At 46.8% G+C, this 17,586-nt stretch overlaps 1 protein-coding gene across 4 annotated transcripts in view; it reads left to right on the forward strand.

The window, feature by feature from the left end:
* The window catches only part of GSE1 (Gse1 coiled-coil protein), a 293,567-nt gene that overhangs the window by 117,198 nt on the left and 158,783 nt on the right, over window positions 1-17,586 (forward strand). For 3 of the 4 annotated variants that reach the window (XM_075189337.1, XM_075189330.1, XM_075189331.1), the window contains one exon: window positions 1,145-1,292. Coding sequence is in view for 3 of the 4 variants with exons in the window: in XM_075189330.1 (XP_075045431.1) it covers window positions 1,145-1,292 (148 nt within the window). In the remaining variant the exon portion in view is untranslated. Of the gene's footprint in view, window positions 1-1,144; window positions 1,293-4,752; window positions 4,808-17,586 lie in introns of those variants that run through there. The other variant, XM_075189334.1, reaches the window with a different exon arrangement.

Consider the following 17,586-nt stretch of genomic DNA (forward strand, 5'->3'; position numbering starts at 1 on the left):
GTCCCCCGCGCCGTGCACTGAGGAGTTCACTTGGTTTTGCTGCCAGCAGCTTGCTGGTAATGTGCAATTTGGGTCAGATTTCACAGGGACATCAACAAACACTTTGCCAGACACGAGCCAGCTGTCTGCGCTGTAAAGATAAGTGCGGAGCGCAGCCTCTCTGCACCCCTTCACCGCTCTGTAGGGGTGAGCCGCGTTCAGTGAGGCGGACGCAGCCAGGATTCCGGGTGACGCAGGGGTACATCAGGGTGGAGGGGAGAGGATTATCCCCCCCCCCCCCACGTACAGGTGCTACTTAGCTGGCGGGGAATTGATGTTATGTCAGATACTTGCTCAGTTTACTGAGTGGATGTAAGGAAGGTTCAGCACCTTAAATTGCCTCTTCTGTTTCTGGTAATTGGAGCTTGGAAACAGAATCTGTGTTCGGTGGTAATAGTAAAAAGTAATGCCCTTTTATCAGTCTGTTGAACACTAGTGACTTAATTACAGATTGAACTCTGCCCCTCGGGCCACCTCCTAAATTTAGTGTCCTGTATGGGCTGATCCGGTAGCCATAAAAAAACCAAACAATTCTCTAGGAACCAGTGACGGACATTGATTGTGCCACATTGCTCGGTGCCGTCTCTGGTTCCTAATGAATGGAGAGGTTTGTTATTATATGATTATTGGTTCCACCAAAAGAATGTCTGCCTCCGACGCCTAGTCCACAGCTCCACTATATCTGCCAGTTACTATAAAGTATTATTACAAAGTAATCCTAGTTTTTCAACCATTATGGTAAATTAGAGATTTCTTTGTTATATATATTATCACACTGGAATTAGAAAGCAGCACCATCCATAACTAAGGAGAAAGCCATTTTTTGTTTTTCCCATTTAACTGAAACTCATCCTATTACCACCTATGTAGATAAGAATACAGTATCTGAGCCGCTGAATAGAAATACTGATAATTGTCATATTATAGGAAGATGCAGACAATTGATTATTGGTGAATACGTGGTCTCATATCCTGTCTGCTTTGGAGATTTTATATTACTATTTATGATTTAGTGCCCCGTGTGATCAGCAGCTGAGCACTGATATACTTTATGTCTATGAAGGTTAGCACATACTGACGACTTGCCGTTTTGTTTTCCCCGCAGTCTAGCACTACCTCCCGCGTCTCTGGACCCGGTCGCACCACACCCCAGCTGACCGAACTTGAACAAAACTTCAAGACCAGCAAAGACCCAACACCTTCCTGCTGGGAAAGCAGCTCTGATGTGGAACGTGCAGAACAAGGGACTGCAAGTAGGTGGCGCCGTGTGCATGATCCTTTGTATACAGATGTATGTACAGTTGTCATCCGATAAGTTGCGATACCCAGCGGGGGATTCCTGTTTCCTTCACATGTCACAATAGGAGGCTGTTATGTCTATCTGGCCGAGTATCCTGTGTTCAGTAGATCACATTGACATATAAGATACACCAGTTACAGGTTACACTTTATAGGCTGATATGTGTCTACATTTACATGGACAGTGAGCATCAAATATACAAATCACAAATGCCTCAGTCACTGTTTCCACAAATATTAGTAAAGCTTATATCTATTCTGTATAATGTGGATGTGGCGCTGTACTATGTACCTGTTGCTGTACGGTGCAAGCAGCGACTTTGTGGGAGAACCAGTATGAATGAGATTGCCTCCTGTCCTAATGATCATAGTATTATGAGTCCCGCAGTACAGACAGCCACCGAGCACTGAGTTACAGACATGGCAGCTTCCTGCTATGGCCTATGAGGACCCTGACAGCTCCTGGAGATCTGAGGAACATTGGGGGTCTTGTAAAGCTCCCAGTGGTAGAAAGTCCAGTGTGGGAAGGAACTAGTGTGAGATATCTGCAGAACATTGAGATTTCCCTCGTCTGAGGCAAAAACTCAGCAGCTAAGGTCCAGAAATATTGATTTTCCCCCATAATGCCTCTCTCTGTAATACATGGGACTAATAGAGATTGTCCCCACCACAAGGAGATCCTCATTAAAGGCATACAGACTCTTATTTTTTTATTTTTTTTCCCATTTTCCCTTTTATTTATATAATAAAATGTTTACAAATGAATGCAGAATAATAAGTACTTCCAATGCCCTAATGAGCCATTGTTTCTGACTCTGTACCATAACCCCCTTCTCCGCTCCCGTTCATGTGTATAAATCCTCCCACAATGCCGCAGCATCAGGACCCAGTTTCTCCAGTTACGCTGAATACGATTCTATGGTACAGTGCAGCTGTTTCTGGAAATCACTGGTTTATCACATTACGCGTCAGGACGTTTCTATAATCTGTCATCTGTTAGGTATCAGTATTTGTGTGAACATACTTCAGTCACAAAGGATTAAATACCAAGGAAATAAAATCCAGCGTATATAGGGTATCAGGCCAGGAATGTAAGGATCCACGTGCAAAGTCTACAAGAGACGAACCTTTCACTTGCAGTTCGTTGGCCTGTAGGGCAGGACAGGTGCTGCGTTAACTCCCCCTCCCTCCTCATCCCAGGGCAGGTGAGCTTGTTTGTCTGTTATTGGGAGGATTCCGCCCCCTGGCAGCCTGCCAGCTGCTGCTCCTATTCTTAGTGTGAATCTGAGAGATAATAAGGTGTGTCACCTGTCTGAGAGAGAGGTCAGCACTCCTGTACGGCAGCTGCGCCATTAACCGCTGACGTCACGGAGCTGGAGGATCGAGCGGTGACTCAACGGATTCTTAGAAACAATATGGACTTCAGTCTTATAAAACTCTTGATATATTTTAGATAATTGTTGAAATCACTTTAGAAATACAGACTTCAGCATCTCAGCTTCCCAGGATTTGTGCAGAATTGCCCTGAAATGAAGAAGAAGGTCTATTACTGTTGTGTATATTATGTAGCTATAACTATACAGTTTTTGGTGGGTCAATGAGCCAAAGATTATAACATTATGAAAAAACATCTTGTAACGGTCACAAATGTTTATGCCATCGAGGGTCTTAAAGGGGTCTTCTGCTTTAAATAGTATTGTACCCTAATCCCCCCCCCCGTCTCGTCTCCTCCAGAGTCCGCAGCGGAATTTGTGGCCTACTACATGCAACGAATGGTGGGAATCTAAGAGAAGACCATCTCCAAAGTCCTATACTAGTCAAATGAGGATTGGGCTCAGTATTATTTAAAGTGGACAATCCGTTGTCCTTTGTAGTTAACAGAATTGTAATCATTGACCTCTGTATTTAGTTATCTTACACTGGGAAAGGCTCCAAGCTTAGAAACGGAAAGTTTGATCTGCAAAGGAAAAAAGGCTTCTTCACACTCCCACCTGCTCCAGTTCTTGTACATTCCAGAAAGTCCTTATATATAACAGCCTCTACTCATGGTTCAGTGACCTGTAAAATAAATAAGATGAAGTGAGACATAGGGGGGGCTGGATCATCACAATACCATACACATAACATAGTTTGGGGGCTTAGATGCTGATACATGTACTGAGGGAGATAAGTTTAGTGAACCCCTTGTGATTCCCTATCTGGCTGCCTCTAACGCCATCACTAGAGGTTTGTATCATTCATGTTATGTAATAACACTTGCTGGCCTCCTGCCGTTTAAATAATAATAAGTGCTTTGTTGAAGCTGTCTTTCTGCTTAGCCAACTTATATCTTTACAGAGAAGCCATTAATGGTTACTCTGCCCACTCCTGGGCACAGCTATGGTAGTTGGAAGGGGGTCTACGTGGCAATATTTGTGTCCCATAATATTCACGCAGTCCAGTCACAATGTGATCAGCGTCCATTGGTTTTCTGCTTGCGCAGGACTAAAACCTGGTAGGTTGGCGGCCGAGAGCTGCTCGTGCTTGAGGTTATCAGCATAGCACATAGATTGGGCGTCTGGTCATCCATCCTAATCACATCTAAACTGCTGGTGTGTGGGCAGCATTATGCGGTGTAAGCATAGTTCACTTTAATGCTGCCACAGGCGCTAAATCAGCATTCACGTACAACGCCATTATATACGTGTGTATTAACACTACAGGGAATCTGTAAGAAAGTAGAAAAATGAATAACAATGTTTACAAATCATTATTATGAATACGGGAATATGCATTTTATTTTTGGGGGTTTTAATCCATTTACCAGTATACTTTGTTACACTTCCACAGCACTCTAATGCTTGTCAGGATATTGACACAAAATGGGCATGATACCCATGCAGCTGGATGGGCATGAATGTGGCCACTTAAGGATCAAGTGTCATGCAGTTTGGCAGAAGCTGGCACGCCAGAGGTTGGTCACTCCTTGCTTCAATCCTCTCCTGGCCTTATCAGATTGGCCAGTGCTAAGTACGGTGCATATAACTATTTGATGCTGATAAATATCATCTTTTTAATATCCGAGGTTGAACTTGTCAGAGAGGCGGCGTACGGCTGATGCTCCATCTGGCGTGGTACTGCCAGTGTAACTTACATGGGTAGCTGAGCCGGCTGCCTGCGTTCATTCCCTCCCCTCTTGGCTGAGAGAGCAAAAAAGGTCCTAATTTGCAGTCAATAAATTAGTCGTTGCTGTGAGTCAGGAGCAGCGCCAGGCAGACAGGCGGTCAGGAAGTGGCTCAGAGTGGGAATCCGGCCCTGGAAGAAGGGGGAGACCTAGGAGGGAGAAGGGAGCTGCTCGCTGTATGTGTCTGTGTGGGCGCAGCAAGAGCGAGGGATGTGTAGCTGAACTTAGTGTACCCTAAATATACTGTCAGACCCGGCCGCGTCTCCATGGAGGGACACAGCAGGAGATGGATACCTAACCAGCTAGGTGAGTTTGTCAGAAGGGAGAGGGGGTATGGGAGGTGGGATTGGCTTGTAAGATGAATGGAGCAACCAGCTATCACTTCCCCCATGTATGCGATAACCCAACACATTCCGGAATGAGGTAAATAAGGTTCTATTTGGTCAGATGCTGCATGTAGACATTGCTGGATACAGGGACTGTTTGTATTCCCACTCTCCAAGGTGTCAGTCCTATCCCAGGCCCCTGTTGCATCCCCATACTAACAGTGTCAGACCCCATCTCTAATCATGACCTACTGACTGGTGCATCCACCTGACCCTGCACCCCTCTGCCCTATAGCCCTGTCCTGCTTCAGGATGTGCCCCCCTTAGTGTCAGTCGCTCTGTCTAATCCTTTCCCATTTCCTAGTATACCCTGACTGGTGTCAGTCTCCTTCTCCTGGTACCCCCCCCCCCCCCCCCTAGTGTCAGCCCTCTCTGTCATATCCCCCCAACGTCAGCCCCTATTTGTGATCCCCACCCACACACACACTGTTGGTCCCTATCTGTGATCTCTCTCACGCTGCATCTGTAGTTCCCCATCATTACTCCCTGGCTGCTCCTGTGATCTGGCTGCCTCTGTGTCTCAGCTTCCTTTCATCTCTCTGCCTCTGTATAATTAGCTCCTCTTCACCTCTGCATCTGCTCAGTCTCCAGCTCCCTTCACACTTCTGTCACTGGCTCTTTCCATCTTATTAATGTGCCATTTAATGTCTTACTCTGTCTCCCTGCTCCATTAACTCCCCTATTTATCACAGTCTCTGTGTTCCAGGGCACTCTCCTGTCTCCTCTCTCCTGGAGTTCCCTCTGGATGTGATAGTAGCAGTGAACCTGCCCCCAATATCTCTCTTATTCCTCTGTCTGTCTCACATCCAGCGCTGATCTCTGCCCCTATCCCTCAGTTCCCATCTCTCGCTGTCACCCAGCGTATCTGTCACTCAGCACCTGCGGCTCTACCTCTATGCCTGATATTACACAGTATAACAGATTGCTCCAGGGGTTACAGCTGCCACACACACACATGCAGATCTGATTGCCAGTTTGCTCTTTTTCTGCAAGATTGTTCCAGAATTGCACAGTGTCTGATGAGCCAGATGATCGTTATGAACAGTCAATATCTGAGCAGAGGAAATATAATTGCACAGAATATGGTCTCTTTACTGTGATCCAAATGACTGCGTACAGTTTAATTCTACTTGTGTATTGTGCTGTGTCCCGGACTGATCTACCAGTCTAGGCCATAATAAGTGTTGTCACCGGACCAGAATGTTATGATAAGCGAATGTTATGTCGCCAGCGAACCTGACAACTGGACCCACTGTCCCTCTTTTCTTCCTCTTTATCCAATCTTTTGGGTCTGTTGTATCGATCTCTGTGGGTATACTCTTCTGTTGACATCTAGACCAAAAACTGTAAATGTATCACCAATAAATATTGTGTGATGTAAAATGTACCCATTACCGACACGAGTGCATCCATGTGGCAGACATTTTTTGGGCTAAACAAATATGCATGAAAATGCATTCACGGGGAGCCAGTGACATCACTGAGAGTGCAGCCTATCCAGTCACTAGGAACCAGTGACATCACTGAGAGTGCAGCCTATCCAGTCACTAGGAGCCAGTGACATCACTGAGAGTGCAGCCTATCCAGTCACTAGGAACCAGTGACATCACTGAGGGTGCAGCCTATCCAGTCACTAGGAGCCAGTGACATCACTGAGAGTGCAACCTATCCAGTCACTAGGAGCCAGTGACATCACTGAGAGTGCAACCTATCCAGTCACTAGGAACCAGTGACATCACTGAGAGTGCAGCCTATCCAGTCACTAGGAGCCAGTGACATCACTGAGAGTGCAGCCTATCCAGTCACTAGGAGCCAGTGACATCACTGAGAGTGCAGCCTATCCAGTCACTAGGAGCCAGTGACATCACTGAGAGTGCAGCCTATCCAGTCACTAGGAGCCAGTGACATCACTGAGAGTGCAACCTATCCAGTCACTAGGAGCCAGTGACATCACTGAGAGTGCAACCTATCCAGTCACTAGGAACCAGTGACATCACTGAGAGTGCAGCCTATCCACTCACTAGGAGCCAGTGACATCACTGAGAGTGCAGCCTATCCACTCACTAGGAGCCAGTGACATCACTGAGAGTGCAGCCTATCCAGTCACTAGGAGCCAGTGACATCACTGAGAGTGCAGCCTATCCAGTCACTAGGGACCAGTGACATCACTGAGAGTGCAGCCTATCCAGTCACTAGGAGCCAGTGACATCACTGAGAGTGCAGCCTATCCAGTCACTAGGGACCAGTGACATCACTGAGAATATAGCCTATCCATTCACTAGGAACCAGTGACATCACTGAGAGTGCAGCCTATCCAGTCACTAGGAGCCAGTGACATCACTGAGTGCAGCCTATCCATTCACTAGGAACCAGTGACATCACTGAGAGTGCAGCCTATCCAGTCACTAGGAGCCAGTGACCTCACTGAGAGTGCAGCCCATCCAGTCACTAGGGGCCAGTGACCTCACTGAGAGTGCAGCCTATCCAGTCACTAGGAGCCAGTGACATCACTGAGAGTGCAGCCTATCCAGTCACAAGGGACCAGTGACATCACTGAGAATATAGCCTATCCATTCACTAGGAACCAGTGACATCACTGAGAGTGCAGCCTATCCAGTCACTAGGGACCAGTGACATCACTGAGAGTGCAGCCTATCCAGTCACTAGGGACCAGTGACATCACTGAGAGTGCAGCCTATCCAGTCACTAGGAGCCAGTGACATCACTGAGAGTGCAGCCTATCCAGTCACTAGGGACCAGTGACATCACTGAGAGTGCAGCCTATCCAGTCACTAGGAGCCAGTGACATCACTGAGAGTGCAGCCTATCCAGTCACAAGGGACCAGTGACATCACTGAGAATATAGCCTATCCATTCACTAGGAACCAGTGACATCACTGAGAGTGCAGCCTATCCAGTCACTAGGAGCCAGTGACATCACTGAGTGCAGCCTATCCATTCACTAGGAACCAGTGACATCACTGAGAGTGCAGCCTATCCAGTCACTAGGAGCCAGTGACATCACTGAGAGTGCAGCCTATCCAGTCACTAGGGACCAGTGACCTCACTGAGAGTGCAGCCTATCCAGTCACTAGGAGCCAGTGACATCACTGAGAGTGCAGCCTATCCAGTCACTAGGAGCCAGTGACATCACTGAGAGTGCAGCCTATCCAGTCACTAGGAGCCAGTGACATCACTGAGAGTGCAGCCTATCCAGTCACTAGGAGCCAGTGACATCACTGAGAGTGCAGCCCATCCAGTCACTAGGGGCCAGTGACCTCACTGAGAGTGCAGCCTATCCAGTCACTAGGAACCAGTGACATCACTGAGAGTGCAGCCTATCCAGTCACTAGGAGCCAGTGACATCACTGAGTGCAGCCTATCCATTCACTAGGAACCAGTGACCTCACTGAGAGTGCAGCCCATCCAGTCACTAGGAGCCAGTGACATCACTGAGAGTGCAGCCTATCCAGTCACAAGGGACCAGTGACATCACTGAGAATATAGCCTATCCATTCACTAGGAACCAGTGACATCACTGAGAGTGCAGCCTATCCAGTCACTAGGAGCCAGTGACATCACTGAGAGTGCAGCCCATCCAGTCACTAGGGGCCAGTGACCTCACTGAGAGTGCAGCCCATCCAGTCACTAGGAGCCAGTGACATCACTGAGAGTGCAGCCTATCCAGTCACTAGGAACCAGTGACATCACTGAGAGTGCAGCCTATCCAGTCACTAGGGACCAGTGACCTCACTGAGAGTGCAGCCTATCCAGTCACTAGGAGCCAGTGACATCACTGAGAGTGCAGCCTATCCAGTCACTAGGAGCCAGTGACATCACTGAGAGTGCAGCCTATCCAGTCACTAGGAGCCAGTGACATCACTGAGAGTGCAGCCTATCCAGTCACTAGGAGCCAGTGACATCACTGAGAGTGCAGCCCATCCAGTCACTAGGGGCCAGTGACCTCACTGAGAGTGCAGCCTATCCAGTCACTAGGAGCCAGTGACATCACTGAGAGTGCAGCCTATCCAGTCACTAGGAGCCAGTGACATCACTGAGAGTGCAGCCTATCCAGTCACTAGGAGCCTAGCCTGAGAATCAACCGGTCATTAGAAAGATATTTTTGTTGGAAAAAAAAAAAGATCTTTCTTATGACCTTCTTTTGTGACTTCCTACGTCCTGTGTTTGAGACTGTAAGGGGAAATCTAGCGGCCAGGTCCTGACATAGTCTGAGGCTGTAGTGTTATACTGACGTTATTGTAACTGATCATCATCAGAATAGCAGAATTCTGAGATAAGAGCCTTGTTACTCCAGCGGTCTTAATTGACTAGAACCACTTAGAGAATCATAGGGATTGTAGGTCAGTGACAGCCGAGGTCTTTAATTTGTTGTCCCTGCCAACAATTCGTACATAGGGGACTTCAGGTTATAAAAGGATTTAGAGGCGAAAAATCATCTTATAGACAGGATAAGCTAGGACAATGAGAGGTGCAGCCATTTGTAAAGGCTTCTAACCCTTTTAATCCACTCTGTGAATCTTGTGAAGGAGACGAACCTGTCATGCAGAGAATTGAATTCCTGGCCCCAGAGACGGCAGCACTCACCTGTCATCAGCTGAGTGAAATTTCATGTCCTCAGTTTCCTGGGGAATATTCCTCTCTGTATAATACAAATAGAACCACAAGTGTCTGGAGCAAAACACTTTCATCTCTGTTCTCACACAGAGACTATCTAGGTCGCCGCTTGATACAATACTATTAGCAAAGCTAATTCTTGTGATAATAATGTGTGTGTGTATGTGTGTTTGTGTGTGTGGCACTGTCGCCTTTGTGTTTCAGCCCCTTATCTCCTTTAGATGTTAAGCTCTGGTGCTCAGGGCATTTTCGTCCTGTGTGTTCCTGTAGTATAATTGTGCAGAGTTGCACTGAACATCTATTTCTCAGTTTCAACCTTCAGATCGGAGTTCTCATTAATTCATCTCAATTCATTTTTTTTTACTTCATTTTGACATTGCTCAGATTAGAAGGAGTCACAGCTGTCTCTTAATGCCACACTAAAGCTAAGTGCTGTATTTCAACCATAAGGCAATCAAAACAACTAGAGATCTGGAAATCTGTTGTCAGTTGGGAACATTATTCAATGTGTGGATGGTGATTCCTTTAATTCTGTTCTATCCCTCTAAGTTTCCAAGTGAGTGTTTAGTAGGATTGGAGCTCAATTTAGAAAATCATATAAACAGATACGGCAACATTACCAAATTAGCAAAATTACCTCGAAGGGAACTGTCCATGTGGTTCAATTTACACAACTGGCGTTTACTGTGCATCTTCCACACTGCTCAGTTTATACTTTAATTTATCATGGAGATAAGACGTCACCTCGGGTGTCTGTGAGATGTATAAAATGTATTAATATGATCTTAGAACTCCGCAGTGACTTCTAATATCCTTATAATTTAAAGATGACCTGAGCTCAAAAGGCTACAGTAATACCAGCTGGTGATACCGGGTACATCTTGGCATTATTTGAGATGTGATAGTTTCATGTTTATGTTTAGGAGCCATTGTATCTTTCTAAGAGTGTGTTCCCATTAGCTGTATGAGCCTGGGTGTCAGTGTGTTCATCTGAGTGTATGTATCTGTCTGTGTGTTGTGCAGTCGGATGTATATATGTCAGTGTGTGTGTGAGTGCATCCGGGTGTATATGGCTCAGTGTGTGTGTGAGTGCATCCGGGTGTATATGTCAGTGTGTGTGTGTGTGTGTGCGTGCGCACCCGGTTGTATATGTGTCAGTGTGTGTGTGTGAGCGCAGCTGGGTGTATATGTCAGAGTGTGTGTGTGTGTGTGTGTGAGCGCATCCGGGTGTATATGTGTCAGTGTGTGTGTGTGAGCGCACCCGGTTGTATATGTGTCAGTGTGTGTGTGTGAGCGCACCCGGTTGTATATGTGTCAGTGTGTGTGAGCGCACCCGGTTGTATATGTGTCAGTGTGTGTGTGAGCGCACCCGGTTGTATATGTGTCAGTGTGTGTGTGAGCGCACCCGGTTGTATATGTGTCAGTGTGTGTGTGTGAGCGCACCCGGTTGTATATGTGTCAGTGTGTGTGAGCGCACCCGGTTGTATATGTGTCAGTGTGTGTGTGAGCGCACCCGGTTGTATATGTGTCAGTGTGTGTGAGCGCACCCGGTTGTATATGTGTCAGTGTGCGAGCGCAGCTGGGTGTATATGTCAGTGTGTGTGTGTGTGTGAGCGCATCCGGGTGTATATGTGTCAGTGTGCGAGCGCAGCTGGGTGTATATGTCAGTGTGTGTGTGTGTGTGTGAGCGCATCCGGGTGTATATGTGTCAGTGTGCGAGCGCAGCTGGGTGTATATGTCAGTGTGTGTGTGTGTGTGTGAGCGCATCCGGGTGTATATGTGTCAGTGTGTGTGTGAGCGCATCCGGGTGTATATGTCTGTGTGTGTGTATGTGTGAGAGCGCATCCGGGTGTATATGTCAGTGTGTGTGTGTGTGCGCGCACCCGGTTGTATATGTGTCAGTGTGTGTGTGAGCGCACCCGGTTGTATATATGTCAGTGTGTGTGAGCGCACCCGGTTGTATATGTGTCAGTGTGTGTGTGAGCGCACCCGGTTGTATATGTGTCAGTGTGTGTGAGCGCACCCGGTTGTATATGTGTCAGTGTGCGAGCGCAGCTGGGTGTATATGTCAGTGTGTGTGTGTGTGTGTGTGAGCGCATCCGGGTGTATATGTGTCAGTGTGCGAGCGCAGCTGGGTGTATATGTCAGTGTGTGTGTGTGTGTGAGCGCATCCGGGTGTATATGTGTCAGTGTGCGAGCGCAGCTGGGTGTATATGTCAGTGTGTGTGTGTGTGTGTGAGCGCATCCGGGTGTATATGTGTCAGTGTGTGTGTGAGCGCATCCGGGTGTATATGTCTGTGTGTGTGTATGTGTGAGAGCGCATCCGGGTGTATATGTCAGTGTGTGTGTGTGTGCGCGCACCCGGTTGTATATGTGTCAGTGTGTGTGTGAGCGCACCCGGTTGTATATGTGTCAGTGTGTGTGTGTGTGTGAGCGCATCCGGGTGTATATGTGTCAGTGTGTGAGCGCAGCTGGGTGTATATGTCAGTGTGTGTGTGAGCGCACCCGGTTGTATATGTGTCAGTGTGTGTGTGAGCACATAGCATCCTCAGTGAGAGTGATGGCCGCAGGGCAGAGTAAATTACTTTGGAGACAGTGGCTTTGGCAGCAGGCCCGTGTTCCCGCTGAGACTGGTGGGGAGGGGGGACGGTGAGAGGTGAGGATGTGACAGCCATCTCAGGAGGCCAGTTTTATTGCTTTCCGACATGTTAGGGCACAAACAGCACTCAGCATGTGTTCCACTTTCCCTGGGCACAGGGGCGAGGAAGGGCGGTGAGGGGAGAATTTACTACAGAAGAAACCTCACATCCCAGATCCAATACCACAGACTCAAATCTGGGATTCCTTACCATGTAAATACCATTTCTAACCCTGGGATAATTAATAGGCTGTAACCAATGTCCTCTGCACAGGCTAACCCCTTCACTATGTGCAGTACGCAGCCAGTCATATAAGCCTAATACAAAACAAATGTTTATGATGGTGAGAAGCTGAGCCTGCATTTATCATGGCATTCTGTGCTGCTATGGAGGCTGCGATGCTCTGTTGCCCAGGAGGGGGCTGTGGAGAAAGGCCCGTCCTGCAGTTACCCCGCACCTTTCCTCCATATGGCATCAGTTGTGTCTCTTATCAGGGAGATAAGGGCCCGCAGAGAAGCTTGTTTTACTGCCGCAATAAAGTGAGAGTTTATTTTACACATAAAAAAAATGCACTTAAAACCCGGTGAGCGGATCTGGCCCGGTGCCAGCGTGTGTGAGCAGACGGCGTGCCGTAGAGTTTATTCTGCAGGAATTTATATGTGCGCCTGTCTGCGTTTACTTAGAGCTTGTATAACAGCAATGTTTCCGGCCGTGTCCGAATGTAAAGCTGGATATGTCTATATTTTTATGTTATTTTGTTATACTTGAATTAGTCTCTGACCCCGCTGTAGTGCGTGCTCTGCTGGTCCCTCTAATGGGCCTATTTAACATTCCTTGCATATTTGCCCCATTAAGTATCTTAACGGAGCAATTTACCATTAAAGTCATGTCGGGACAGATCGTCCGATAGGAGGCTGTCCCAACGACTCCGTTCTAATGACATCTCCGGGTTCTGACCTGGAGTCTGTACTGCACATGCGCGACTGAGGGTCAGTTTCGTTAATCAACGCAGGGGAGAGCAGGAAGGCTGCGGAAGAGGGACCCAAAGACCCCTCTCCTGCGATGCTCTCTCTAATACCATCTTCAGATGGTGGTGGCCATCAAGGTCAAGCTCTGAAAAGCTAAGCTTGAAAGTTATGGGGACTGCGGTATTATGCGATAGTCTGCAGTGCAACGGGATAAATGCTTCGCGGATTGGTGGTCAAGGAGTGAGGCCTATGTAGTGCGCCGCGTGGAGGGTTGGGGAGCATTTGCTATTTAACCCTTCCTCCACCAAAGCATAACTGCCTATTCATCGATTGTTGCTCCCGAACAGATCTGGACGTTGTGTACGAACCTTAACACAGATCTGTCATCGCATATTTAATTGATGGCCTCTGGTGCTCTGTCCACTGAGTGTAGAAATTGAGCTCTTACTTTTGGATGATATCCTCTTGTCCAGACATCATGGTTTGACATGAGGTTAAAGGTCGTTGCCTTTGTGGGGAATTCACTTGTCATATGGGAACATGAAGTCATTGTGATAGATTACTGGTTGTACCATTAACAATTGGAATGGATCAATCTGGCTTTTTTGTTGTTGTTGTTTTCAACTTCATTGTTGTATATTTTATGATTTTTTTTCCCCAGGATTGTTTCTTTGTTTTTCATTACTCTGTTTATATCAGAACTCCAGTGTTTATATGAATTTTTATATCTTGTATTTCCCCTATTTTATATGTCCATGAACCTCCCAGTATTTGTTCTAGAGAGAGTGAGAAGTGTCACTGCTCCCCAGGACACAGCATCCTGCGCTTATTTCACCGCTGTGTTGTCTGTTTACCCTGTGACCTTTGTCTGCCTCACCGCAACCTCTATCTTGACACTTGTCACGTGGGACCTTTCTGATCTCACCATTGTCAGTGCAACTCGAGCCTTGTCACTCTAAGCCTTTCACTTACACTTTGTCGCTGTAATTTGCTGTGACTTTGGTACAATTGCAGGACAAGAGGCCAGTGGCCATCATTTCATTGGAAAGTCCTTTATATATTCTGCAGAGTGCAGCGGTGCTGTTAGAGGTCGCTGTGTGACTGACAGTCCTCACACCGGTCACACAGGTGCTAATGAGCTTTGTTATTAAGCCTCTGAGGGAGCTAGAATCAGCCCCATTAACTGGGAGCAGAAGGCAGAATTCTAACACCATCCATAGAGCTCACAGGAACAAATCATAGACCTGACAGGACAGAATAACTGTCTGACGCAGGAATTTCACCTCTGCAGAATCCATCTTTCAGCGACTGTTTTGCAGCAGAGGTAGTACGACTGAATGCTAAACATGGGCATTGTGGTGTAAAAAGCCTTGAAATTCAGAATGCAAAAAATGTTGTCATTCGTTGTGTAAATTAAATAATTGTATAGTGCTATTAATTACATCAGATTAAACTCTACGATGGTCATATCTATAGAATGACTCCTTATATGAGCTTTTAGTCACAGACTACACCTGTAGGTTAGAAAAAGACCAAAATACAAAGGAAGAGATTTATAGCAACACATTAAAGTTAATTTTATATTGAATTGTACACAACATATTAGAGTACGCATTTTGATTGGAGTATTCCTCCATTTTTATTTTTTTAAATGACCTCTTGGCCACTAGAGGCGCTGTTTCCATGGGACATATGCCATGTTATAGCGTGCTCCTCTCATCTACACTCAGTGGAGGTCATTTAGGAAGGACAAATTGACAACTCTGCAATGCAAGTAAAGCTTTGTGTCCACGATGTTCCTTAGTTTATTGTAGCGTGTATTGGGCGCACATCGTAAGTGAGGGTGAGGGTGAGGGAAGGCGACCGACTTGTGGGCTTAACTAATAATGCTGAGACCGCAGCCTCTCTATTCACTAAGAAACAGTGACTGCCTCTGTCCGTCTGACTCCTAGTGAAAGGAGCATATCTTCAAATATTAGCCTCACCCACAATATGGCTGCCTCCGCTGGGTGCAAGCTACAGGTGTTCAGAGTCCTTGGAGCGCTGCATAGTTTAGTTATCAGGCTTGATGTCTCTATTTCAGGGTTCGTGCTGAAAATACGTCTCCACGTCGCCACAGTAAATGAGATAATAACTGAAGCTGGATAATTATGGGGGGGAACAAACATGTGCGTGTTTCCTGTCTCTCTCTCTCTCTACGCACCTGACTCGATGACAGCGCAGGCCTCTCTGACAACTGAAGGGGTTAACCTGAGATCGGCCATAAACCCAGAGCAAGGCCGCTCCGCCTCTCACCTGCTCCCATCTGGATGTCAGCAGGCAGGCACATTCTTGCTTGCGGAAGCCTTTGTTTGTCCCCCTACCGCAGCCCAGCGAGTTTGAATGGTCGGCCCCTTGGCAGGGTGAACTTAGCAGGTGTTTCTGAGAGGATACGCTGAACCTGTATCCACTTGCCAGTGCTATAGAAAGGGAGGGGGATGGGGGGTGTTACTGCTAGGACTGAGGAACGTTGCAAGCCCAACGCTGAGTGGGATTTGTACAAGATTTGCCATATAAGAACCGGTTATCCTGGCGTGTCATCACTTCCGCGGGTTAATTGGTAACCTCATCCGTGGCCTTCTCATACATTCAGAAAAGCCTTGTACCGGCGTCCTTATCAATCCACTACCTGTGTTTTATGTATGTTACTCCACTTCTAAACGTGACCGCTCAGCCATGTAATTCCTTATCTATGTCTGTATATCACTGAGTCTCATAACCAGAAGTGACGCAGGCTGCTGGTAATTACACGGTCACATGTTCTACAGCTCGTTATGGTACATTTTATTCTGTGGTGTATTGTTTAAGCTTTGTACCTGTCCACACTGGCCACAAATCTGGTCATTTGGTGAGCAGACCACAAAACCAAGAGACTCCCCCATAGTCTCTGGCTGCCCAGTAACACTCCTCCATCACACACTGCTGTGACCCATTGTAAAATAGTATTTCTAGAGTGTGTGTATGTATGTATGTATGTGTGTGTGTGTGTGTGTGTGTGTGTGTGTGTGTATGTATATATATATATATATATGTATATATACATGCAATAACCATTCCTAGCGCAGGGTGACCGTGCCCTCTTTTGTTGGTGCTCTTTGTAGACCTGAAGGGTCCATCACCCCCTTCTCCAGATCTGTGCCCATTTATTTGCTGATTAGACCTAATTGACCCTTAATATCCTCCAACACTGATCAACGACTGATTAGGATCTTTTTCATGTTACTGGGACGGTAACAATTCCCTCCCACTATGTGTGAATTGTGTCATGGAAATGTGTCGGATACTTTCCTCTTCTTTTCTGTTAGCCCCTCCCTAATGCCGGATACATTCTATACAAATGAGAGGGATGAGGCCAGTTTAGTAGACATGATAGTTGTGTAATAACTGTGGCCACTATAGATGTGGGGAGATTAATCAAAGGTATTTAGAATTGGTAAATATCAGATGAGGACACGTCAGACACATGTGTTGTCTGATGCTGGGATGACTCCGGACTTGTATTACACAACCAGGAGCTATTTGCACATCATGACCCACTTCATGTTCAGAGCTCTGGTCTATTCTAAGATCTAAATGTTTCCAACAGTAGCGTGAATATTCCTGATCCTGTGGCTCCGACAGTCAGTCTGTGGGAACCTCTTGTGTGGAACTACAAGTCCTGGCATGCTGGTTAACTCTACAACAGCTGGGAGAGACATAGGTGCGGGATAACGGTGGTAGCCTGGCATCCTTCTGTGGCATAGTCCGGAGTAGTCCAATTGTGGCCTTCGTCTGTTAAATAATATTTTCTATAAAATGTTGCATACTGTGTTCAGTTTAATAGTGTTCAGAAGACTTGTTACAGGTTCCTCCTCTTAAGAAGTTTTTCTCTCTTCCTTTTATTTTGTCATGGATCCGTGTAATTACAAACTGCTAATGATGACTCCCTTTTGCGATGTCCCTCTGTACAGTCACATCCAGAGTGTTGTTACGGTAGAGTCAGGGGTTTGAAAGTGTTAACATCTGCTTGCAGACATGTATTTTCGTGTTTCCAATCTGTTTGTTGTGGGATTCCTAACTCTGCCCTCTCCTGGAGGGAGCCACTCCTTGCCCTTCTGAGATCCATTTTGCAAAATCTACATTCTACATTTCAAGTGAGAAACTCTTTTTCTAAGTTCCTTCCTGAATTCTGCCCCAACCAACCCCCACCCCCCCCCCCCCCCCCTTCCTCTTCTTGAATGTACGAACCAGTGGAGAACATTGAAGTAAAGCTCAGCCTATCTCATGAGCTGGATGATGTACCCAGTGGGCGACTGATGCAGAGGAAGACAGAGCCCATTAATCCTGGAGGTGAGGAACCCTTTGTAGGAACCAGTGATGAAGGTTCGTCTAGCCTGATGTGATCAGGAATTGGCTGTGTTATGTGCCGTGCCATGTAA

Source organism: Mixophyes fleayi, chromosome 10, assembly GCF_038048845.1.
Source record: "Mixophyes fleayi isolate aMixFle1 chromosome 10, aMixFle1.hap1, whole genome shotgun sequence".
NCBI lineage: Eukaryota > Metazoa > Chordata > Amphibia > Anura > Limnodynastidae > Mixophyes > Mixophyes fleayi.